The sequence below is a fragment of the Mustela nivalis genome (assembly GCF_964662115.1).
Source record: "Mustela nivalis genome assembly, chromosome: 7".
NCBI lineage: Eukaryota > Metazoa > Chordata > Mammalia > Carnivora > Mustelidae > Mustela > Mustela nivalis.
In genome coordinates, this window is record NC_139026.1 from 87,087,551 (window position 1) to 87,111,590 (window position 24,040).

At 48.1% G+C, this 24,040-nt stretch overlaps 2 protein-coding genes across 13 annotated transcripts in view; both read right to left on the reverse strand.

Annotated features, from left to right (window-relative positions):
- Window positions 1–4,348, reverse strand: part of KMT2D (lysine methyltransferase 2D) — a 39,577-nt gene extending 35,229 nt beyond the window's left edge. For all 9 annotated transcript variants that reach the window (XM_082741147.1, XM_082741145.1, XM_082741149.1 and 6 more), the window contains exon 1: window positions 3,573–4,348. The gene's annotated coding sequence lies outside the window, so the exon portion shown is untranslated. The remainder of the gene's footprint in view (window positions 1–3,572) is intronic.
- Window positions 4,349–8,524: 4,176 nt separating this feature from the next.
- RHEBL1 (RHEB like 1) lies at window positions 8,525–11,995 on the reverse strand. 4 transcript variants are annotated; one of them, XM_082741163.1, is made up of 8 exons: window positions 11,703–11,995; window positions 11,018–11,089; window positions 10,599–10,666; window positions 10,248–10,330; window positions 10,101–10,157; window positions 9,861–9,908; window positions 9,184–9,298; window positions 8,525–9,030 (listed from the first exon to the last, which is right to left on the reverse strand). In XM_082741163.1, the coding sequence occupies exons 1-8, from the start codon at window positions 11,752–11,754 to the stop codon at window positions 8,941–8,943; spliced, it is 585 nt and encodes a 194-aa protein (XP_082597289.1). In that variant the 5' UTR covers window positions 11,755–11,995; the 3' UTR covers window positions 8,525–8,940. The 4 variants fall into 4 exon arrangements, with proteins under 4 accessions (XP_082597289.1, XP_082597288.1, XP_082597287.1 ...); XM_082741162.1 differs by having other exon boundaries at window positions 9,217–9,298; window positions 11,018–11,168; window positions 11,703–11,955; XM_082741161.1 differs by having other exon boundaries at window positions 9,217–9,298; window positions 11,703–11,949.
- Window positions 11,996–24,040: the final 12,045 nt, after the last annotated feature.

Sequence of the window (24,040 nt, forward strand, 5' to 3'; positions counted from 1 at the left end):
GCCTCAGGTCGTTGCCCTTAGCAACGCCAACTGCCCTTCTTCCTCAGATGTCCCTAGTAGTTAACAGAAGTGGGCCTTAAGAGTTACTGAGCATGTGTAGCCAGGCCTGAGGCTAAGGCATGCTGGGAGTTGTAGTCTCAGGAAGCACACCACCACTTGGAGGAGTTCTAAACCAGGGAGGACACAGCAGAGCAGACTAGCTTCCTTCCTCTTCCGTCAAGCAGGGTTTCCACACACACTATGGGGGTGAGGGGTAACGGTCCCCTCTTCTACAATATGCCTGCCTATATCAATCCAAATGAAACACACTAAAGTTATACCTAAGAAGGTTGAGACCCACCTTTTGGGCATATTTTCCTAAACTCCAGAGGGAACTAAGCACAGTACAAAAAAGAGAGAAGTGAAGAGTTACAGAGGTGAGGAAAAAAGACATCTTACAGAAGAAGGAAGAAAGGGATAGGTGCCTGTAGCTCTTAATAGGAAGAGTAATGGTTTAAGCAGAGAAAGAAAGCATAGTGTTCCAAAGGACTGGGGGGAGTGGTATGCACAGGAAGGGGGAAATCCCTAAAATAACTCTAAATAAAAGTTTGAGAAATTTATCTCTCCCATCTTTTCCACTCCTCTTATTTAACTAGAGGGATCACACAAATCTTAGTAAGGACAAGTGTCTCTTCCCAAACCAAACACCCCAGTGGTTGGCCACTGGGGTTGAGTGACGGGGGCAGATGAGATGGGGAACCCTCACAGGTGGCCAGGATTGGTAAATCAATTTCCCAAGAACCACAATTATCAATCCTCTTTCTCTGAGCTCACACTCCATTTCCAGAGACTGGCAATGCACCTTCTGTGACTTACCACAGGAAAAGAAATTTTATTCCCCCCCCCACCCCGCCCCACTATCAGAATCTACTAGATTGAGAAAGATACAATGTTACCTCCTTTCCCAGGTCATCTCTTTCCCAAACCTGCCACACAGCCACCCCTGAAAGGAAAGTAGGTTGGTCATCTGGCCAGCCCACAGAAAAGTTGCTCTGGAACTTCAAGAGGCCCTTAGAAGCCACTGCTGGGAAGCAGGGGTTGGAAGGCAGGGCACCAGCCAGGCCCCTCTTCCTATTGAGTCCTTCAAGGCCTGACCACACCCAGAGACTTCAAAGTTGCCTAAATGGGTGCATCTTACTGTACCTTACCACTACATGCCCCAAAGATCCTCCACCAGCTCTGCTCTCAAAGTTAAGGCCAAAGGAGTCACAAACAGTAAGAAATAAAAAGCAACAGTGATAATATAGGAGGTGGGAGGAGGACTGCCTCACACAAGGCCAGAGGGACAAATTCCTCTGCCCTCCCCCGAGCGCAGCCCTCTCAAGCTGGTAAGGGGAGGTACTGCTCGGGGAGGTACAGAAACCACCTTTGTCCAACCTTGGAAGATAGAGTACCAATATCCTCCAAAGCCAGAGCCTCATTCATGGGGCCATGGAAGACAGACCAAGAAGCAAAGAGTATAATGTCCTCCAAGCTGTACCAAAAAGAATCTAGGGGTCCCTCCAAGAAGCCTGGGCTCCATTTCTCTACCCCCGCAGTCTAGCACCTGCACCCCAATGCTGAGTCCCAGGTCCCTGAATGGATCAAAACAAATAAAGACCACAGGTTCCCCTGTCCCATCCTTCACAGCTAGAAACCACACACACACACACACACACACACCCTCCAAAGGTTTTTCCCCTTGGATCTAAATTGGGTTAATGCCTACCTAGCCTTCCTCTGGGGAACTAGAGATCCCAGACAAGCACAGATCTAGGGAGTAAAACTGTGCTGGCTTCCACTTCCCTTAGTCCTGGGCCTAAGAGGCCCAAAACAGTAAAAAAGGAGAAATGGGTTCATCTCAATCCACTCTTCCCCCTGCCTCCATCCCAGACCCATAGCTTTAACTCCATTTTCCCAGCCAAAGGGGAAATGGAGACTTGGAGAGGTGAAAGGCTGAAACAGGCCCTTGAGTGAACAGCTCTTCTGTAGGACTCAGGACTTCCTGGTTCCCAGCCTGAGAATCAAACCACACCTCTCCCCACCCCCATTTTGGGCCGGCCCTCCATTTAGAATCCAAATGGCAACACTGGCCCTATGGACCCTCTGGACTGTCTCTGGGTCATCCTGGGGTTAGCCAAGCTAACAAGGAGAGGTTCCTCCTAAGGAAGTTCTCTGGGAACAGACAACAGAAGGGACGCTCCTGAGGAGGCAGGGGCAGAGAGCATGGGTGACAGCTAGTCTCATTCCACCACCTCTACAGTACATCTCACCCTCAGGGTTATCACCCAGAAGTCTTTCAAGAGCAAAATCCCTATTTTCTCCTTTCCAAGACCAGGCTGGAAGGGATCTAGCATATGTATGTTAGAGACAGTAGAGTGAGGGAGCAAAACACACCAGGCAAATCCCTGCTGGGCAGCATGACAGCTGTGAGAGGGGCTGTCCCAGCCCAGGGCCCGGAGGCATGAGGCTCATGCTGCACCCTTCATACACTCACATACACACCCCTTCTCCCCAACACCTCCTGCCAGGGTTGGAAACACAGGCTTCAGCAGAAACAACTCTGATCTGGTCATTTCTCCTCTAAAGAGAGACAGGCCACCCTATTCTGCAGCCTTGGGACAGGATCAGAGGACCAGTTAACATTCCCTGATTGAAAAGGGTTGGAAAGATCTGGGAGGGGCCTGTGGGACTGGCCAGAGACTTACAGGCAACAGCTCTCCACACCAGGCCCAGAGAAAGCGGGAGACAAAAGCCATTTTTTGCAGCCCACATTCGCAGGGAGCAAATCTCAACGGCCTCCTCTATAATCCCCTAGAGATTATGTCCATCCCCAGAGGAGGGGAGGTAAAGCAGGCTAAGACAGCACTAGGCCTCGCTGGGGTCACTTTGCCAGGCAGGGGCAGTTTAAAGTTGAACAGCAAGGCCAGAGCTGACCCCAGCCCCGCCTCCTTCTTGCCCCAGCCACCCCCTTCCTCACACTAGTCTATTTCCACACACTCTACCCTCTGCAGAGTCAAATAAGGCCTGGTGAAAGATCTAGGGTTCCTGGAGTCTCCCAGACCCTGCTTCTGGGTGCCCCGATGGGCAAGAACAACCTTAAAGTCCAACCTGGCAGTAAGTCTGACCTGGCAGTGGCACTCTATCCTCCCTCTTAAAGTTGTTCTGTTCCCAAGGCCCACAAGGAACCCTGAGGGAGAAGCAGCCAACTGGGATTGGTGCTGGCATCAGGGCCTGGGTCCTAGTTTAGCAGAGCTTCCCCCCAACACAAAAATAAACAGGCAGAAAGGCGATCTGGCCAGGTTCCCAAACTCCCGTGGTTCCCTGAACCCCCAGTCTTTAAAGAGGCACACCCCAGACACCAGGCCTCAGTTCTGCCTCAGTTCTGCCCCAGCGACTGGCTCAGGTTCCCTTGACAGACCTTGCCAAAGGAACCCTCCTCAGCTCTGGCACCCCTTTCTCCAACCTAAAGGCCAGCTCAGGCCAAGATAGTCCATCTGGCTATGCCCCCAGTCCAACCCTTTCTGGGCCCTGGCCGGGCAGACTTCACTCACCTCTTCACAGGGCGATCCAGAAATCTTCATCCGAGAACATGGCCAGAGCCCGGGCCGCTCCCCGACCTCCAACCGCCAGAGCGATCACAGCCGCCCCCCGCACGGGGGGGCTTACGGGGGCCAAGAACGGTAAATCCAGGTCGGAGTGGCCACTCTCCTCCCCCCAAAAAAGCAAGACGCCAAAGAGGGGTTCTCTGCCTCGGGTTCCAGCAGTTTAGGTTTCCATGGACAGCCCCAGGGCGGCGAATCCCGAGCGGACACAAAGAGAGCACCGGTGGCTTTGATCTTGGGCGAGCAGGCTCCGCATCCGCGTCGCCGGGCGGCCTCTCAGTCCTAGGGCCGGGCCAGCGCCCCGGCCGCCCGCGCCGGGCTCGGGCGGAACGTCGAGGCTCTCCAGATGGAACGTCGAGGCGCCTCCCCAGCAGCCCGGAAGGAATGCCGCGCCGCCCCGCGCCGGGCCCGGATGGAACGTGAGACCCTCGCTGAAGCGCCGAGTCCCTCTCCCCGCCCGGGCCGGCGCCCCGGGGCCGCGCGAGCTACGGCGACGCGGAGCCGGCGGGGCCGCGGGGCTGAACCTGACACACACCCAACGCCGGGCTCCTCGACCCCGAGCGTTCGCCCTCTGAGGCTTCGAGCCCCCCACCTTCTGCTCCCCCCCGGGGAAGGGAGGAGGGTAGGTGGGCGAGGAAGAGGAAGGGGCGGGCGGTGCGAGCCCTCTGCCCGCTCCCCTCCGGCCGCTCCAGGCCCTGCGCTCGCCTCCCTTCCCCTCTGGCCTCGGGAGCTGCCCCGCCCCCGGCCTGGCCGGCTCTGATCGGCGGCACCCCCTCGACCCCCGGCTGGCTGTGATCGCGGGGGGCCTAGAGGTGCATGGCCCAACCCCGGCTCCCGGCACCGGGGGGTCAGGAAACTGAGCGGAAAGTGGGGAACGAGGCAGCCATTTGCAACCGGAGAGGAAAGTAGTGCAGCGCGGCGCCGCTCCGCCTCCCCCCCTCCGCCTCCTGTTCGGCCGGTAGGGTGGTTCCTGCGAAGGGGCTATTTCCTGGCCCAAGATCTCGGCAGCGGTCGTGGAGATTCAGGAAGCCTCCGGCGCGAGATCCGGAGGGGCCTTTTGCCTGGGGAACCCCACTCGAGAAGCGGAGAAAGGAGAAGACGCGGCCCTATTTTGTGTTGGAGCGGAGCGGCGGAGGGATACGGCCCTCTCGGAGGAAAGGTTGTGACTCTGCAGTTCTACGCACACGCTGCGGGATCCCTCCGCCTCGGGTTAACCCCGACTGCGCCGGGCCGGCCACCGTGCAGACACGTGGGAAAGAAGCCCCCCTCCTCTGCACCCCGGCCCTGGACCTGTCTCCTTCACTGCCCGGCTGGTGAAACTAGGACTCCGGGCACTTTCTAGTTCCGTTTCCTTGCAGTTCTCGGTCCCTGAAAGCACCTGCCCCCTTGCCTTGGCCAGGGGCAATCTTTCGCGGGAGGGGGATGGAAGAAGAGCCAGGAGATTGGCCGCTGCTCTGCATCCTGGGAACTGGAGTCCACAAATGGAGAAAGTGAGGCAAGGCGCCTGGCGCTGCAATGGGTGGGTTCTTGCCACGTCCGGGGGCCCGAAGGAAAGCGGGACAAGTCCCTATTCGTTCTTTCTACCTTTCAGAACCCCTCGTGAGGAAAGAAGAGCCAGTGCCCCCAGAATCACCACACACACCTCCCCCATCAAAACATAAATGTGGAGTTTCCTTCCTTTGCTGGGTGCTCCCATTCCTAACCCCAGTCTTTCCCTCGGGACCTTCAGGCCCTGTGTCCCCTTTTTTAGTAAACAGAGGGGATATACCTTGGAGCCTTGCTGCTACCTGGCCGGAGTGCTGTTACTCTAGACAAGATCCCAAAACACTACTTGCAGGCATTCCCCCCCACCCACCCATAAGTCGGGGTGAGATGGGATTGGAATGCCTTTTCTGCATTAGCTGTAACCACGGATGACCAGAAGGAGACAAATTAACTATGTGCTAGATACTTTATATATTCTTAGTTATTTCTCACCCTCATTATGAACTACGTGGAATTAAGTCTATGAAGATGAGATTGAGGCTAAATAGGTAAAATTTCCCAGTGAACCACGTCGGGTGACCTCCATGATTCAAACCAATGGCCATGTTTTTCCTAAGATTGTATATATTTATATATCAGAAAAAAAAAAAATTTAAGGATGTGGAGAAAGAGGCAAATCATGTACAGGGCTGGTTTTGTGGGAAAGGGTTTACAGTGCTGTCCAACAGTATTTTCTGCAATGATGGAAATGCAGTATAGCTACACTGTCTAATTTGGCTTAGCCACATGTAGCTGTTGAGCACTTTGAAATGTAGGTGGTGCAACTGAGGAACTTTTTGTTTAATTTTAATACTAAATTAAACTATGCAAATTGTAGCTTCCAAATTGGACAGTGCAGAAAACCTAAATCCCTACAGACCAGCCAGGTTCATAGGAGGGATCAGAACTAAGCATATCCTGTGCTAGCCACACAGTGGCATCATATAACCCACCCTGACCATGCAGGTCTAGTTCAGCAAAAAAGTCCCAACAGTGACCCCGCACATGTCCCAGCTATACTGAATAAATTAACGGAGATAGAAGTAGGGAAATGGGAGCACCTGGCTGGCTCGGTTGGTAGAGCATGTGACCCTATCTCGGGGTTATAAGTTCAAGTCCTACATTGGGTGTAGAGATTACTTAAAAATAAAATCTTTAGAGATGCCTGGGTGGCTCAGGTGTTAAGTGTCTGCCTTCAGCTCAGGTCATGGTCCTGGGGTCTTGGGATGAAGCTCTGCATAGCATCCAGCTCCCTGCTCAGCGGGAAGCTTGCTTCTCCCTCTCCCACTCCCCCTTCTTGTGTTCCCTCTCTCACTGTGTCCCTCTCTGTCAAATAAATAAGTAAAATCTTTTTTAAAAATAACATAAAATCTTTAGGGGCACTGGGTGGCTCAGTCAATTAATTGGGTGTCTGCCTTTGGCTCAAGTCGTGATCCCAGGGTTCTGGGATGGAGCCCTGCAGTGGGCTCCCTGCCCATTGGGGAGTCTGCTTCTCTCTCCCCCTGCCTCTCACCCTGCTTGTGCTCTGTCAAATAAATTTATTTTTTTTTAACTTTTAAAAAATGAAAATATTTAAACAAACACTTTTTCTAAAAAGCTGGGAAATGGAAGGTCCCTCTCTATACCTGGAGGCAGGGAGGCTGACCTTCACCAATAAGACCTCCAGTAGCACTATAGCCATCGTTTCTTAAGGATTATTTATGTATGAGAGACTGTGGTAAGCATTTCATATATCACCTCAATCTAATTCTCACCTCAACCCTATGAAGGTGTAACTACACTTCATAAATGAGAAACTGAGGCTCAGCCAGGCTAGTAACTCTAAGTGACTCTCAGGGTCACACAGCTAAGTGGAAAAGCATTCTAACCTAGCCTTTAACTACTATTCATTACTTTCATCAGGGCTTTGAGATTGCTTGACACACTTTTAGAAAACGTCAAACATTTGTAAATCTATCCAGAACCTCATAGAAATGGCAGCAGGACAATAGATAACCTATAATGAATATTCCAGGTCAGACATGCAAAAGGACTTAATTTTAACGTAAGGAAAGAGTGTGGTGACAACCTTATAGAGAATCCTAAACTACTGAGATTGCTCTTTGGAGAATGCTTCTTCCGGCAGCCTTTATTTTTTTAGATTATAGATTAGAGATGCAAAAGCAGCTGGCAGAACTTCAGAAAACTAGCATGATAATCACCCCAACTGTAAGCCCAACTAGCCTAGAGTTGGTCACTAGCAAGATCACAGCTGAGATTTTGGCCATTCTCCACAGCTAAGTGCATTGACAGAGTACCTCAGACTTCCCTCAGGTGGCAAGAGAAGTCTGTGTTCTCCCTGTGAAGGATGCCATTCCAATAACCCTAATAAGTCCTTGGAGGAGGTATTGGGCCAGTTAGGCCCTATATCTGGTGGGGATGGGGGGTAAGCAGAAAGGGTAGAGGCAGAGAGGACCAATTCTTGCTAGCTGAAATGTCCATCCTCCCACTGAGATGACAGGTCAATAAGAAAGAGCAGAAGTAGGGGCGACTGGGGGGCTCAGTTGAGCAGTCGGCTCTTGATTTTGGCTCAGGTCATAATCTCAGGGTCGTGAAATCGAGCCCCTGGAATCTCCTTGAGAGTCTCTCTCTCTCTCTCCCTCTGCCCCTCCTTCCCCAGGCTCAGGCACATGCATGCTGGCTTGTATACACACTCTCTCTCTCTAATAAATAATCTTAAAAAAAAAAAAATAGAAGCAATATCTTTTGACAACTAAAAAGGTAGCATGATTCCAAAGGTGTGAAGGGTGTGAAAAGGTCACCCAAGGTATGAAAAGACCAAAGAACATTGATAGAATGAATGGCTCTGAGAATATGGGGAGCAGAAGGATGGATATACACCGGGAGCATTATTTCTTACTTTACTCAACTCTCTTAGAAAGCCAAAATCTTCACCAACACTTCAGTCCCTGCCTCTATGCTCCTTTTCTATTACATCACTAGGATGAGGGGCTTCCTTCCTCCCTAAACCTTAGCCTCTCTCTGAGGGCCAGCCAATGTCAAGGCCCCAGGAGAGAAGCTAGGTCAGCATGTGGCAGCTGGCCACTAGAGGGTGGTGTTTCTGTAGTTAAGGGGATCTTGAGAGTCTGCAATCTTGGATGGGAGTGACTGCCAACTGGTACCTGTAGAGCAGAACTCAGCAGAAAAGAAAGGTGAAAAAAGCTAAGTAGTAAGTCTTAGGGTAATGGTCCTCCCGAATGAGTGAGGAGTAAGGAATAGGAATGAAGTAGGAGGAAAGCGTTAGCCCTGACTCCCCACCAGAAGTCACAGTCCCCACTCCTTGGAAAAGGAGATATTGGCCCTGAGCTCTCCCCACATACAGAGAAGCCAACGACAAAAAGATTTCTCAGTTTATTTGCATATATACATGGTCACCCTAGGGAGCCTGCTCCACTTTAGGAATCCCAAGCTCCCTTCACCCAGCCAACACCCAAAACCTGCACAGAAGAGTGGGTCCTAAATAAACAATGCTTAGGACTCACAGTGCAACCCCGCAGGTTGTAACAATTCATTTAGCAAAAACAGAGGACTAGAGGCCAGAGCCTATGAGACATCCTTGGCCCATTGTAAACATTGACAACCAGGCCACTGGAGCCTGTAAAAGTGTGCAAACATGAGGGTACCACACTGTGTGACCTCAGAGGACTGGGGACACAGCTGGCAACCATACCCGTGAAGTCCTAAGGGCCTACACCCATTGGAGCCTGGCAAGTGCCAGGGGCAGAATCAAGGCAGCAACCCAATGCCTGAGGGCTCACATGAGCTGGCAGCGGCGCTCTTGCCCATAGGAATTCTCCACCCGGGCAATCTCCTGGATGACTTTGGTAAAGATGCCTCGAGTCAGCTGTAAGGGACAGAGATTCATGGCAAAAAAAAAAAAAAAAAAAAAAAAAAAAAAAAAATCAGTTCATTGCTAATACAACTCAGCTCTGAGGTGTATACCCCACTCCCCCACCATCCTCACCACCAAGCAGTGCCATAAGAAAAACACCGCTACCCTGATTTTGCCCATAATCTTCAGGCCAAACACCTGGTTCTCTCGAGCAGATGACTCCATAAACGTCGCACCCCAGGACTCTGCCAGCTTCTTCCCTTCAACTGCCTGGACCTCCCTAGAAGCAAATTTGGCACATGAAGATGGAAGATAGCAATGTCCCCAGGTTCTCTGCAAAATCATTATAGAATCTAGACTTCTTTTTTTTTTTTTTTAATTTATTTGCCAGAGAGAGAGAGAGAGCGAGCGAGTACACACAAGCAGGCAGAAAGGCAGGCAGAGGCAGAGAGAGAAACAGGCTCCCCGCTGAGCAAGGAGTCCGATGCAGGACTCGATCCCAGGACCCTTGGATCATGACCTGAGCCAAAGGCAGTGGCTTAACCCACTGAGCCACCCAGGCATCCCTAGAATCTAGACTTCTGACCCCTCTGTCTTCTAAGGTCTGAGAGATGGGTTGGGGAAGGAGAAAAATAAAGGAGACCTCAGAAACCTAGGGCTGAGACTGGAAATATGAAATTATAGCTTTTGCAATAGAGGGGGTATCTCATCTTAAATTTCGAGTTAGAAATGAAAAGAGGTGAAATGATTTGTTCAAGTCCATGACAGAGCCAGGACTACAGCCTGACTGATTGCTAGACCATCTCACTATCCTTTGCCTTGAGCTATAGAGATCTCTGTACCTGTCTGGAGAGAGATCTGCCTTGTTCCCCACTAGCACCACCGGCAGCCTGTGAAGAAATAACAGTTACTACTGGATCCCCTCCCACTCCCCATGGAACCCAATTTCCTTCACATCATGGCTGGACAACTCCCCCAGAAGATCAGACAGGATCTGTCCTGGCTCCTCCCTCACTTGGACTCTCCACTCTCTTCCATCCCCTCATGTCCATACTAGGTTTCAATCTCCCAGGGCCGCTTACCGAGTTTTGCCATGGCCTTCATGTAGCTTTTGGTACAGACTCTCAATGACTTGGAAGCTTTAAACATAAGAAATGGAGCTATAAACTTACTCTGGGACAGCCCTCAGATCCTCCCAAGTCCCCCCTCTCATAACCTTGGTCACTTACCTATGCAGAGAGGTGACAGAATACACAAGCACATAACCATGGACCCCAATGATGAATGAATAGGGCAGAATGCTGTACTCATCCTGACAAGAAACAGAAACATCAACACCTAGATACACAACACTCAGATGGCAAAGGTCGGTGGGTTGCATCCTGGGGACCCTCCCTGGATGGTCCAGTCATTTCTATTCAACAAGTATTTACAGAGTAGCTCCAATGTGGATTGAATACTACCAGCTGCTAAAACACTTTTCTTTTAATACCACTTTACAGATGAGCCACAGAGGCAAGCAGACCTCATCTCCCAAGATTGAACTGCCACATTTAGATTACCCTGCCCCAAACTGGTACCTGCCCTGCTGTGTCCACCAGGTGTAGGTGAAACTCATCTTTGCCAAGAGTCACTATCTTGCTGTAAGCTGAAAAGAAAAGAAAACTTGACTGTGAGGTGCCTTGTAGTGCTAGCAATGTGTGCCCCGATCCGTTCTTAACCCTAGAGGTGATATAGAGATGGACAAGGTCCAGGGAGCTCTCCAGACAGCTGGAGAGACAATGTTAAGGTTCTTATTGTCTGGTCTACACCATCCTGGATGCAGTATCCTGCAAAATCCACAGTCTAGCTCAACTAAGAGAACAGGATTGCTAGAGAAGAGATTAGATTTCATGGCTAATTAAATCAGCCCCTTGGCACCAGGAAAATCCCAAATTACGGAATTGGATGGGGCAACAAAGACCTCCCTGCCCCACCCCTAGGGGAGAAATCTACTCACTGTTCTCCACTGTAGGATCATAGCCTTCCAGGAACTCGCCCTCCACAAACTGATGTGCCAAAGATGTCTTCCCTGTGGGAAGCAGTGGTAGTTGTATCCAAATCATCCGTCCACATTTACATCCTCTGTCCTTTCGGGCTGTGGCCCAGGACTAAAGAGGACCCCAAATTAGCACCCTAGCCTGTGGGTGCCATGCAATATTTTTCCTTAGCCTACCCTCACCCTCTTTTCGCCTTGGGTCTCTGCACCCTGGCCACCGGATGCATTCAGTAGCGCCGCAGGAAGCCTTTCCCGCTGCCTTTCCCCACCCACCCCTAGGAAGATCCGGGATTCCCCTAGGATCAGGTCTGCCCCGCACCCGGACTCCTGAGACTTGCCATCCACACAGACCGCACCCCCGCCATCAAAGCCTGACCCCATCCCCACCCCTTCCAAGGTAACACTGGGGGCCACTCTGGTGTTCCTGCAACCAAGCCCACGTTAACCCTTACATGCTCCTACTTCCTGCAGCCCTCCACACACTACCACCACCCCAGGCTTTCCTCCTCCATCCTTTCAATCCTCGTCCTACAACCCCGTTCTAACGATGCCACCATTCCTCTCCGGGTCGTGTTCCCGCGACAGCGCGCCTCCTCTGGCCACAAAGCCGCGGTGCGTTCGTGCTCTCCCCAAGGCGGAGACTCACCTACAGAGCGGTACCCGAGGATGACCACCTTCCTGTAGCGAACTAGCGGCATGGCAGTAACCGGCCCCGAGGGGCTTGCCGAACCGCGGGCTGAAAGAGCCCTAAGAAGAGGAGATCTGAGTGTAAGACAGGCGCAGAAACCGGCACAGTAAAGTCGCTCACCCTGAAGCTGCCAGGGACGAGCTAGAGGGAAACCAAAACAAGCGCCGCGCCCGGAGCTGGCCACGTGATCACAACACAGCAAGACTAACGCGAGGGAGTCTGGCGCCGGGGGATCTACAGTGCCGCGCCGCTCCGGGCTCCGCCTCCCAGGTCGCTTGCCATTGGTTCATTAGAAAGGATAAGGGCGGGGCCGCCAGCGGGAGGGAAGGGTGGGCCTCACGTGGAGCCGGAGAACCAGGAGCTGCGCCTGCGCAGACTAGAGCCGGTTCATTCATAAAGAAACAGAAAGGAACCCGGGGTCCTAGAGGTGTTTGCGCATTTTCAACCTAGCAGAAGTGGCCGCTAAGAATTGAAAAATGGAAAAATACCCGTTGTGGCTCGGTTGGAATTTCTTCTCAGAAGATTCTAGGCTTCCCTTCTGCAAGGTCTCTGAGGTGCTGGGATAGGGGGAAAAAAGGGCCCCAAATTCCAATAGACTACCTCTGCTTCCCCTAGATTTTGGCCCCAGATCTTTTATCGTCAATTTCCATAGTCTACCAGGATCTTCGGAAATGCGATTCTTATTCTTGAGAAAGTTGTTAGGATTTGTGGCCAGGTCGTCTAAAGTTTTATAGTCATCCTAATAATCAATGCATTCATTTATTCAACAAATATTTATTATGCATATACTATATGTTTCAGGCATTGTTCTAGCTTTGGCGATAGAGCGAAGAACATGACAGACGGCTCTCTGCTCACAATGCTTTAAGCCTAGTCTGAAGAAACAAACATATAATTAAGGAAATATTAGATAGTATTACGTGCTATAAAAGGTAGTATAAGGGGCACCTGGGTGGCTCAGTGGGTTAAAGCCTCTGCTTTCAGCTCAGGTCATGGCCCCAGGGTGCTGGGATGGAGCCCCACATCGGGCTCTCTGCTCAGCAGGGAGCCTGCTTCCCTCTCTATGCCTGCCTCTCTGCCTGCTTGTGATCTCTGTCAAATAAATAAAATCTTTAAAAGAAAAAAAAAAGGTAGTATAATAAGAAATGGCCACATTAGATTAGTAATAAATCCTCTCAAGGAATCCCTATTTAAACTGAGGTCCGAGGGACGCCTGGGTGGCTCAGTTGGTTAAGCAGCTGCCTTCGGCTCAGGTCATGATCCCGGCGTCCTGGGATCGAGTCCCACATCGGGCTCCTTGCTCCATGGGGAGCCTGCTTCTCCCTCTGACTCTGCCTGCCACTCTGTCTGCCTGTGCTCGCTCTCGCTCTCTCTCTCTGACTAAATAAATTAAAAAAAAAAAAAAAATCTAAACTGAGGTCCGAAAGACAATAAGGAGCCAGCGAGAACAAAATTCTGACAGAAGAAACCATTAGCGCTATGGGTGCTACAATGAAAATAAATTTGTTAAATTCCAGGAGAATGGGAGGGATAGAGAGTGTGTGCATCAACCTAAAGCAGGTGAAATCTAAGAGGATGGCAGGGTCCCGGCCATGTAAAGAAGTTTGGGTACCCAGAAAGCAGATGATGATCTGGATATCTGGATTGTGTTTCAAAAATATTTCCCTGGTTGAGGGACGCTTGGGTGGTTCAGCCGGTTAAGCTGCTGCCTTCCGCTCGGGTCACGATCCCAGAGTCCTGGGATCCAGTCCCGCATCAGGCTCCTTGCTTAGCGGGGAGCCTGCTTCTGCCTCTGCCTGCCATTCTGCCTGCTTGTGAGCTCGCTCTCGCTCTCTCTCTCTCTCTCTCTAACAAATAAATAAAATATTTAAAAAAAAAAGAAAAAAGATTTCCCTGGTTAAAAATAAATAAATGAATCTTTCTAATTGTGAAGAAATGAGGCAAACAGGAGCAAGAGGGGAAGAAGATTAGTTGGGAGACTTACTTGTAGTCCAGGTGAAAGGCGAAGCAGGCTTGACTAGCGTGGTAGAGATGAATTAAGTGGAGAATTCTGGTTGCATTTTGAGGCTGAGGTCAATCTGACTTGCTAAAGGATTGGATATAGGAGGTGAGGGAGGGAAAAAGAAGAAAGAAAACAGCTAGGTTTATGGAGCTCTGCTTGGTGCCAGGTGCATTTTATTGTTATCTCACTTAATATTCACAACAGCCCTAAAGTTGGTAATTGGTGTTATATATCCATTCATTAACAAATATTTATCAAACAGTCATCGTATCCCATGCACCTTTCTAGATGCTGGGAACAGAACAGCAAGCAACACAGACAGGGTCATTTGCTCATAAGGACCAAGTATTCTTTTGGGACAAGACCAACAATCTACAAATAAATAATAAATAAGCTGCAGTAGAAAAATAATAACTGCAGTGGGAGGAAAAGCAAGGTGTTAACGGGGTAAGGAGTAATGGGGTGTAGTATTCCTCTTATTTTATATGATATCCTAGAAATCCTGAGGAGGTGACATTTGTACCTGAGGCTTGAATGATGGGTAGCTATTTTCACCCTTATCTTACAGATGTGGAAACTGAGATTTGGCCATATAGATAGCACACAGAAGGTAGTTCTTCTGGAAGGGCCTGATGAAGTGGGTATGCAGTAGTTAGATTGTACTGGAGGGGAGTGCCTGGGTGGCTCAGTGGGTTAAAGCTTCTGCCTTCAGCTCAGGTCATGATCCGAGGGTCCTGGGATAGAGCCCCGAGTTAGGCTCTCTGCTCAGCAGGGAACCTGCTTCCCTTCCTCTCTCTCTGCCTGCCTCTCTGCCTACTTGTGATCTCTGTCTGCCAAATAAATAAAGTCTTTAAAAAGTAATAAAAAAAAGATTATACTGGAGGACACACTTTGTATAACTGTGGAACTGTCTGATACTTTAGGAAGTCCAGATCTACAAGAATTGTTTCAAAGAGCCACTTACTCTGGCCTCAGAAAGGAACCTAAATAGTTTCTTGACTGGGTAAAGGAAGTTACTTGCAGACCAGCAATTTTATGTTGAATTATTTGGCCTAAGTGGAGGTTGGTGGAGATTCCAGATTGGGTCCTTTTTTTTAAGATTTTATTTATTTATTTGACAGAGAGATCACAAGTAGATGGAAAGGCAGGCAGAGAGAGAGAGAGAGGGAAGCAGGCTCCCTGCTGAGCAGAGAGCCTGATGCGGGACTCGATCCCAGGACCCTGAGATCATGACCTGAGCCGAAGGCAGCGGCTTAACCCACTGAGCCACCCAGGCGCCCCCCAGATTGGGTCTTAAAGGCACTGCAGGGTAGAACAAAGAACTAGATTCAGTGAAATTCAGTAAAAATTTGTTCACCTCCTATTTTGTACCAGATAGTCTCACCATGTGTCATACAGCATGGATATAAAGATAAGTGAGATGCCTTTTATGCTGTTTGTCTTTCTAGATTAACTCTCTATTTTTGGGGCACCTGGGTGGCTCAGTTGTTAAGCGTCTGCCTGAGGCTCAGGTCATGATCCCAGAGTCCTGGGATCGGACCTTCCAATGGGCTCCCTGCTTGGTGGGAAGCCTGCTTCTCTCTCCCCCTTGCTCTGTTCCCTCTCTGGCCATTTCTCTCTGTCAAATAAATAAATAAAATCTTATAAAAAAAGAGTCTCAATTCTTTTTCACCCAGATTTGTTTCCAGGAGACACACCTGGCCCCCTGGATCTCAGCAGAATTCAGCCTAAGGGAAGCCCTCACAGAAGGTCAGATGGAGTGGGGAGAGTATCTGTGACCCCACTGAAGGTCCGAGAACCTCTCAAGTCACTCCCTCTACACACACACCCCCAAAGCATACACTTCTCTCGTGCTGTTTCTAGTTGCTCCCTCCCCTTCAGGCCTGCTTTGGTAACAGCTTCTCTGATACTCACCCCAATAATACTACTGTACCCCTGTGGTTTCCCTATACCTTTGTAAATAATCTCTTTATTAAATCATTCTCAAATTCTCTTGTTTTCAATCAGAAGGAAAACAAAAGGCCTAAGACAAAGGGTTTTCTCCTCTTGTGTCTTCTTCTTTTTATACAAAAGGAGAAGATCTCACAGCAGATTTTCACCTCCATCTCCTTAAACCAAACTATTGAATGGCTATCTCTAGCTTCAAGGGAGCCTGGAAATTTTAGCATTCTCTTTTCTACCCTTTATAGTAAAGGAAGGCAAAAGAGAGGTGATTAAGAATAAATGTTCAGTGAGCCAAATCTATAAGACCTGCACACCTCAGGAACAAGATATTTGTTTATTAAATATCAATCCCCTTAAAGATTAATGCATAAATGGTTACTTTGTATATATCACAGATCACCAATACAGGATCAACTCAAGAAAGTAAACCACTTTTTTTTTTTTTTTTTTTTTTTTTTGGTCAGAGAGAGAGAGAGAAAGCGCGCATATGCACACAAGTAGAGGAAAGAGGCAAGCAGAGGGAGAAGCAGGCTCCCCACCAAGCCTGACGTGGGACTCGATCCCAGAACTCTGGGATCATGACCTAAGTCAGAGACAGATGCTCGACTGACTGAGTCAGGCATCCCGAAGGTAAACTATCCTAATGGCAGGTAAATGGGCTTGGAATAAAATTTCTAGTGACAGCATCATATACCTTGCTATGTCTCAAACAACTGAAATAAAATAAAGATTAAATACTCCCAGAAAATTGTTTTAAGTATCTCTATGAAAAGTGAAAACATTTTTACTCTGTTTGTATCAAAAGTATGGGTTTTGGGGTAGCTGGGTGGCTCAATTGGTTAAGTGATCAACTCTTGGTTTCAACTTAGGTCGTGATCAGGCTCTTCTTCCTGTGTCAGGCTCTTCGCTTAGTGGGGAATGTGGTGGAGATTCTCTCTCCCTTGCTATCTCCTTCTACCCCTCCCCCTTCTTGTGCTCTCACTCTCTAAAATAAATAAATAACTTTATTAAATATATGGGTTCCAGGGATACCTGGCTGGCTCAGTCTGTAGAGCATGCAACTTGGGGTATCAAGAACATGAGTTTGAGCCCCACGCTGGGCATAGAGATTACTTAAAAACAACAATGATGACAAAAACTTGGTGGTTTAAAAAAACAATGTATTATTTCTCCTGACTCTGTGGGTTGAACTGGAAACTCTTCTGTTATGTCTCTTGGACTCACTTCTGTGATTACCAGAGGCCACAGACCCATTACTTCAACTACAGCTACTTACAGCTCTCTCTCTGGGTTCCTGTAACCCTTCTTCCCTGGTCCCTTCAGATTTAGGGGTTACCACTTATTTTGTTCCTCAATGATCCCAGACTCAACGTTTCACCACTCTGGAAGATATTCTTTAACCCTACCCACAACTTTATGAACAGTGTGAACAGCTCTTTTGGTTTTTGTTTTTTTTTCTCAGTTCCCGCATTTGAGTGTGCAGTCTGTTTTCCCCAAGACTCTGAATGATGTACCTCTGAATGTTATAGAGGGAAAATGATCAAGTAAAAGACTAGAGGCAAAATTACATTAAGTCTCACATCTCAGAATGAGTAGCGAAAAGTATAGAGAAAGAAACCATTCTCAAGAAAAAGAGAGAAAATAAGGAAGAGAAGAGGGAGGAAAGGAAAGAAGGAAGAAAAGGAAGGAGGAAGAGAAGAAAGGAAGGGAGGGAGGGAGAGAGGGAAAGGAACACAGAAGGAAGGGGCTTGATTCTGTCTGGAAAGATCAGAGATTTCACATGGTACTTGACAATTAAGCCAGACCTTAAAGCTTGAGAAAGCCCTAGAGAAAAAAAAACAAAAAGTTAAGGGAATACTGTGTCTGGAAATACAGAGTGCACCCTGCAGATCTTTGTGTATGGGCTATGTAGAAATTAACCCTGGAAATTAGATTTGGGATCAAATCAGGGAGGCCTTTGAATGCCATGTTTAAAAATTTGATTTGGGAGAGCGCCTGGGTGGCTCAGTTGGTTAAGCATCTGACTCTTGATTTCAGCTCAGGTCATGATCTCAGGGTTGTGGGATGGAGCCTCACATGTGACTCCATGCTGGGCATGGCATGGAGTCTGCTTAAGATTCTCTCTCTCCCTCTGCCCGTCCCTCACCCACCAGCACACACTTTCTCTCTCTCCAAGAAAAAAAGAATTTGATTTGGGATGCCTGCCTGGCTCAGTGGGTACAGCGTACAGCTCCTGATCTGAGAGGTCATGAGCTTAAGCCCCACGTTGTGGGTAGAGTTAACTAAAAAGAATTTGATCTTTGGGGCACCTGGGTGGGTCAGTGGGTTAAGCCTCTGCCTTCGGCTCAAGTCATGATCTCAGGGTCCTGGGATAGAGCCCCGCATCAGGCTCTCTGCTCAGCAGGGAGCCTGCTTCCCTCTCTCTCTCTCCCTCTTGTGATTCTGTCTTTTGTCAAATAAGTAAATAAAATCTTTTAAAAAAAAGAATTTTCAGGCTCTTTGCTCAGTGGGAGCCTGCTTCTCTCTTTCTCTCTCTGCCTGACTCTCTGCCGACTTGTGATCTCTCTCTCTCTCTCTCTGTCAAATAAATAAATAAAATCTTTAAAAAAAAAAAAAAGAAAAAAAAGAAAGGGGCGCCTGGGTGGCTCAGTGGATTGAGCCGCTGCCTTCGGCTCAGGTCATGATCTCAGTGTCCTGGGATCGAGCCCCGTATCGGGCTCTTTGCTCAGCGGGAGCCTGCTTCTCTCTTTCTCTCTCTGCCTGACTCTCCGCCGACTTGTGATCTCTCTCTCTCTGTCAAATAAATAAATAAAATATTTAAAAAAAAAAGAATTTTATCTTTATTTTGTATTTTTTAAATATTTTATTTATTTACCTGACAAAGAGAGAGACACCGAAAGAGGTAACACAAGCAGGAGGAGTAAGAGAGGGAGAAGCAGGCTTCCTGCTGAGCAGAGAGCCTGATGTGGGGCTTGATCCCAGGACCCCGGGATCAGGACCCAAGCTGAAAGCAGATGCTTAAAGACTGAGCCACCCAGGCACCCCAGAATTTGACCTTTATTCAGTATCCAGCATTCTTGAAATATACCACTAGTGGTATGTAAGATGATTCATGTAACATACACACTTTAAAATTTTGTTTTGTTATGTAATTTTTTAAAAGATTTTATTCATTTACTTGACAGAGATCACAAGTAGGCAGAGAGGCAGGCAGAGAGAGAGAGAGAGAGGAGGAAGCAGGCTCCCAGCAGAGCAGAGAGCCCAATGCGGGGCTCAATCCCAGGACCTCGGGATCACGACCTGAGCCAAAGGCAGAGGCTTTAACCCACTGAGCCACCCAGGCACCCCTGTTATGTAATTTTTAATGTGTGGTGGGAAAAACAATAGTCATAACGTCAAAATTATGATTTCCCAAATATTCTTGCACAGAAGCTAAAGCTGATAGTAAGAAAAGCCAACAGAATTTGAGAAGAGTAGTAAACATTCATAGGGGTGGACAGACACTATGGACATCATCATGAATACAGTACAAGGCTTCAGTAGCACTGCAGTGAGCGATGGGATCTTTGCCATTACATTCGTGGGCTAATGGGGAGAGGCAGTACCACAAGGAAAGCTGGGTTTTATGATGTAGAGGATGTAGGACCAAGAGAGGTTGGGGCTGGAGGTGGAAGTTCTATTAGGAGGCCAATACTCAGAAAGGAGATGATGGCCTGGACCAGGTAACAACCAAAACAATAGTGGAAAAAAAAAAAAAACCAATAGTGAAGACTCATAGAGAAGGCACTCCAGATAGAAGTTGTGAAATTAAAGATCTGATTAAAGCAGACGAAAAGAAGGAAGATGGCAATTCCATAAACAGGATCAGAAGACATGGGAAGAACAGGAATGTTTTAGCAGGGGTAAGGAGAGAGAGTACTGAGTTAATGCATTTATTTTTGACATATATTTGATATTTGGGGCTCCTCCAGATATTCACATGCTGATGGGCCAATGAAGGATGTGTGTCTCTAGCACTCCACAGAAAAATAACCAGGATATACATGCAGGCCTCTTCCTTGCATGTTCCCTAAGTCTGGTTCTCCTCTCACTCTTGCACCTACACTTGACTTCTGCTAGTATGGAGATGATAAATACCAGTCCCTTTCAGGAAAATGGGAAGTACTTAGGTCCTCTCAGGGGAACTTGCTCAATCCAGGGACCATAAATAGCAATATGCAAAATAATTGAATCATTACCTATTAGAGCTGGAGGATCTTGGTGATGACCTGGTATCACAATTTTCTCCACACTATAGGCTGAGAAGCAACAGCCTGGAGAAATAAAGTAGTTCACAGCAGCAGAACATAGTGGAAAGAACATGGATCTTGCAGTCAACCAGACCTGGTGTCAAATCTTAACTTATTCCCTATGAGATCTTAAGCGATTTACTTCACTACTCTGAGCCTCAGTTTCTCACGATAGCAGATGTCTGCCATTCTTTCTGGCTGCTGGCAGAAAGATAGAGGTCCCGGAGGCCCATGGCAGTGGTGTCAGCAACACCCTCCAGCATCCGTGGCAGAGTCAGCATTGGGATGTAAGCTACAGTGTCCAGTGTTCAGTGGCGGTTGCCACAGTGCCCCCACCGGCTGGGTTCAGTGATTTGAGGCATTTTTTCTGGCTGCCTAGCCTCAAAAACGCAGGTCTCTAGTGGTCCCTGTGACCTGCTTAAATCCTTCTGGAATCGAATACTTATTTTTGCACAACGGTTGTGAGAAGTAGATGTGATCCTGTATGTGATATGTATTTCTTAACAGAGTATTACGAAGTATTCTATTAAGAAAGAGTTGGTACTCCCTGAATTAACACCATCATAATAACTGTCATTATTAGTCAAAAAGTGAATTCACAGTTCGGCTAGAGAGGTATGCCCAGAGGAAGGCAGATGGGCGGGCTCCCTCCCCGACACCACCGAGAAAGATGATACTGGGAAGAATACTCAGTCTAGCCAATTTGCAAACTGGAATTGCTCAGGACACCTCCAAATATTTGTATGCCAGGGAAGCCTTGCAGTAATTCCCAAGTTTCTGATCTGGGTCCTCCCATGCCAGTGTATCCATCGCATTCTCTATCCACTGCCCAGAATGCCTGTGTCCTCTATCTAGGGTACTCTCTTTTCTTTCTTTTTTTTTTTTAAGATTTTATTTATTTATTTGACACAGAGAGAGACAGATCACAAGTAGGCAGAGAGAGAGGGAGAAGCAGGCTCTCTGCCGAGCAGAGAGCCCGATGTAGGACTCAATTCCAGGACCCTGAGATCATGACCCGAGCCGAAGGCAGAGGCTTAACCCACTGAGCCACCCAGGCTCTCTTTTCTAGTGAGGTACCAGATTGCTGCCTGATGAATAGAAAATTAGGACTCTCTCAGTGGGATATTTCAGAAAGTCGTCTGGAGGCCTGAAGAACCATTCCTGCCCCACCAATGACTATGTTGGGTACCTCTCTCATCAAGATCATTCTGGGCACATAGTAACTATTCTTATTGACTGAGTTACTCATGTTGCCACACTCCATTTTGGATTAATAGAGTGATATTAGCTGATCAATTATTCTTTCTCATCTATTTCATTTTATTTTTTTAAGATTTATTTATTTATTTTGAGAGAGAGAGTGAGTGGGGGAAGGGAGGGACAGAAGGAGAGGACCTTAAGCAGATTCCATGCTGAGCATGGAGTCAGACTAGAGGCTCGATCTCATGACTCTGAGATCATGACCTGAGCCGAAATAAAGAGTCAGACACTCAACTGACTGAGCCACCCAGGTGCCCCCTTCTCTTTCATTTTAGATACACTAATATCACGCAGTCTTTTTCTCCTCCACCTTAATCTTTGCTCCCTACTTCATCCTATGAACTACTAGGTCCTACCAATTCCGCAAATATAAATATTGCCTACAACTGTCCTTTCTCTCCATCTCCACTGCCATCTCTTTATCTCCCAGCATCATCTCCCATCTGCACCACTGCCTCCTTTTGCTTTCCTCCCTGGGCTCACTAACTCCCTTCTAGTCTGTTCTCCACTCAGGAACTAGAAAAATCTTTCTAAAATCCAAACTTGATCAGGCCATTCCACAAAGCTAAAACCTAATTAAATTAATTTAATCTATTCAAATGACTGTCTGTTTCTCTAGAAAAATATTTTTTAACTATTTAGCATAGTAAAATGTCTATTAGTACTTGCAGAGGCCTAATAAATATTTGTTGATGGAGGGAGTCAAATGTCTGAGCCTGGGAGGAAATGCCTTGTTCTTTTGTGTGTTAATTCATCTTGTTCAAATCTCAGGGCACCTCCTTCTTTCCAACTACTTGGAAGTACCTCATTGTGGCCTCTGGCATCTCTTACATAGTGATTTCCTCAAGGTCACACAGCTGGTGCAAAAGCACCAAGTAGAATATACAGCCCTATTGTTCGCAACTGTAGAATCACAGTTAAGGGAGAAGCAAGTGCGGCTGAAAAGTGACAACCACCTGTATGAGGTCTGATCCTCCTGCAACACTCCCACCAAGTTTCTAGGTCTTGCTATAGAGTTTTTCCAAGATAAAGGACATCTACCTCCTCATCCCACCAAAGCAGCCCCTTCTTCTTTAGACAATTCTAACAGTTATTGAAAAGCAGACAAGTCAAAGAATAATCCATCCTAGCCCACTTATCAGAGAATAGAGAGAATGAGGGAAAGAAGGTTGGGTGTGACAGAGACCCACATCCTCCTTCCTGGGCTGGTCCGAAGGTGCTTTGGGTCAGCTTCCTCTAAGAGGAAGGTGGATGACTTTGGCTCTAGCTTAGTTTACAGGCAGACTTGTGACATTTAGCCTCAAAACCTCCAAGATATACTATAGACTAGCCAGGGACTAGAACAGGGAAGGGATGTGTGTGGAGGAAATGGGATTAATCCCAGCTCAAATGTTGGGTGGAATCCCAGCTGCTGCAGCTGCTGAGGGCTTAACCAGCTGTTTCCTGGGCAGCTGCAATGTCCAGCCCAGGCCTGGCTCTCGGGGTGTCAGCTCTGCCTCTGCTTAGGGCCATCAGCTCTAAACTAAGCCAGACTCTGCCAAGAGAATGGCTGGAAAGCAAAAGAGAAGAGCAGAATAAGAGTTCCCAGTCCCAAGAGCTTCTTCTGTTTGGACACCACATGGTGTGAAGTCAAATAACTATGTTCTTAGGTGATGTGGTCCCCAGGAGAGAAGCTGAGAAGACAATTTGGGTTTAGGTTTCGGAGAGAAGCAAAGCCAGGGCTGGAGGTATCGCCTTCAAATCTGTCCCCATCTTATCCTGCCCTGCTCCAATATCCCTACGCTGTCCTCCACCGTCTGACTCCAGGTCTTTGAAGATGCCGTTCCCTCTGCTTGAACAACTCTTACCCATCTTTCAGGTCTCAGCTTCAACACCACTCTTCACCTTCCACCACATTTAACAACCGTCTGACCACTATTTCTTGCCAGGTGAACTGTGAGAGCCATGCCTGCCTTACCATCCTCTCCCCAAGGTAGGAACTCAGTAAGATCTGCCTGAAGATATCCCCCCATCTAATGGGAGATGTTCATGTGCATACAACAACCAATTCACATACAAAGACAGTAACAGGTAAGAGGAGAGTCTGAATGTGCTAACCGCCCACACAATCCCACAGAGAAATACCCTAACCAGCCATAGCCTTCTTCCCATAGACAGCTGCTCCAGTCTTCCAGCCAGAGAAGGCTTCCTCTAATAGTAGAGACCACACAGGTACCGTCAGGGATAAAGGCTCTAGGTCGGAAATGCTCACTTTTCAGAGTTCATTATATTCACTAAATAAAGACCCCATCTTGGCACTGGATTTTTTTTTTTTACTTCATATAGCTCTGGAAGATTGGATTAGCCCACTACAGCTGTCATAACACAATACCATCAACTGGGTGGCTTAGACATCAAACATTTATTTTCTCACTATTTTGGAGGCTGGAAAAGTCCAAGATCAACGTTCTGGCCAATTTGGTTTCTGGTGAGAACTCTCTTCCTGGCCTGCCCATCGCTGCCTACTCACAACGTGTTTGCATGGCCTTGCCTTGGTGCATGCAAAGAGAGAAAGCACCTTTCTGATGTCTCTTCTTAGGAAGACACCAGTCTTATCAGATCACGGTCCTACTCTTGGGACTTCATTTGACCTTAGTTACTTCCCAAAACAGTCACACAGGGGCCTCACCTCCCAAAACAGTCACACAGGGGCTGAGTGGCTCAGTGGGTTAAGCCTCTGCTTCAGCTCGGATCATGGTCTCAGGGTCCTGGGATCAAGCCCCACATCAGGCTTCCTGCTCAGCGGGGAGCCTGCTTCCCTC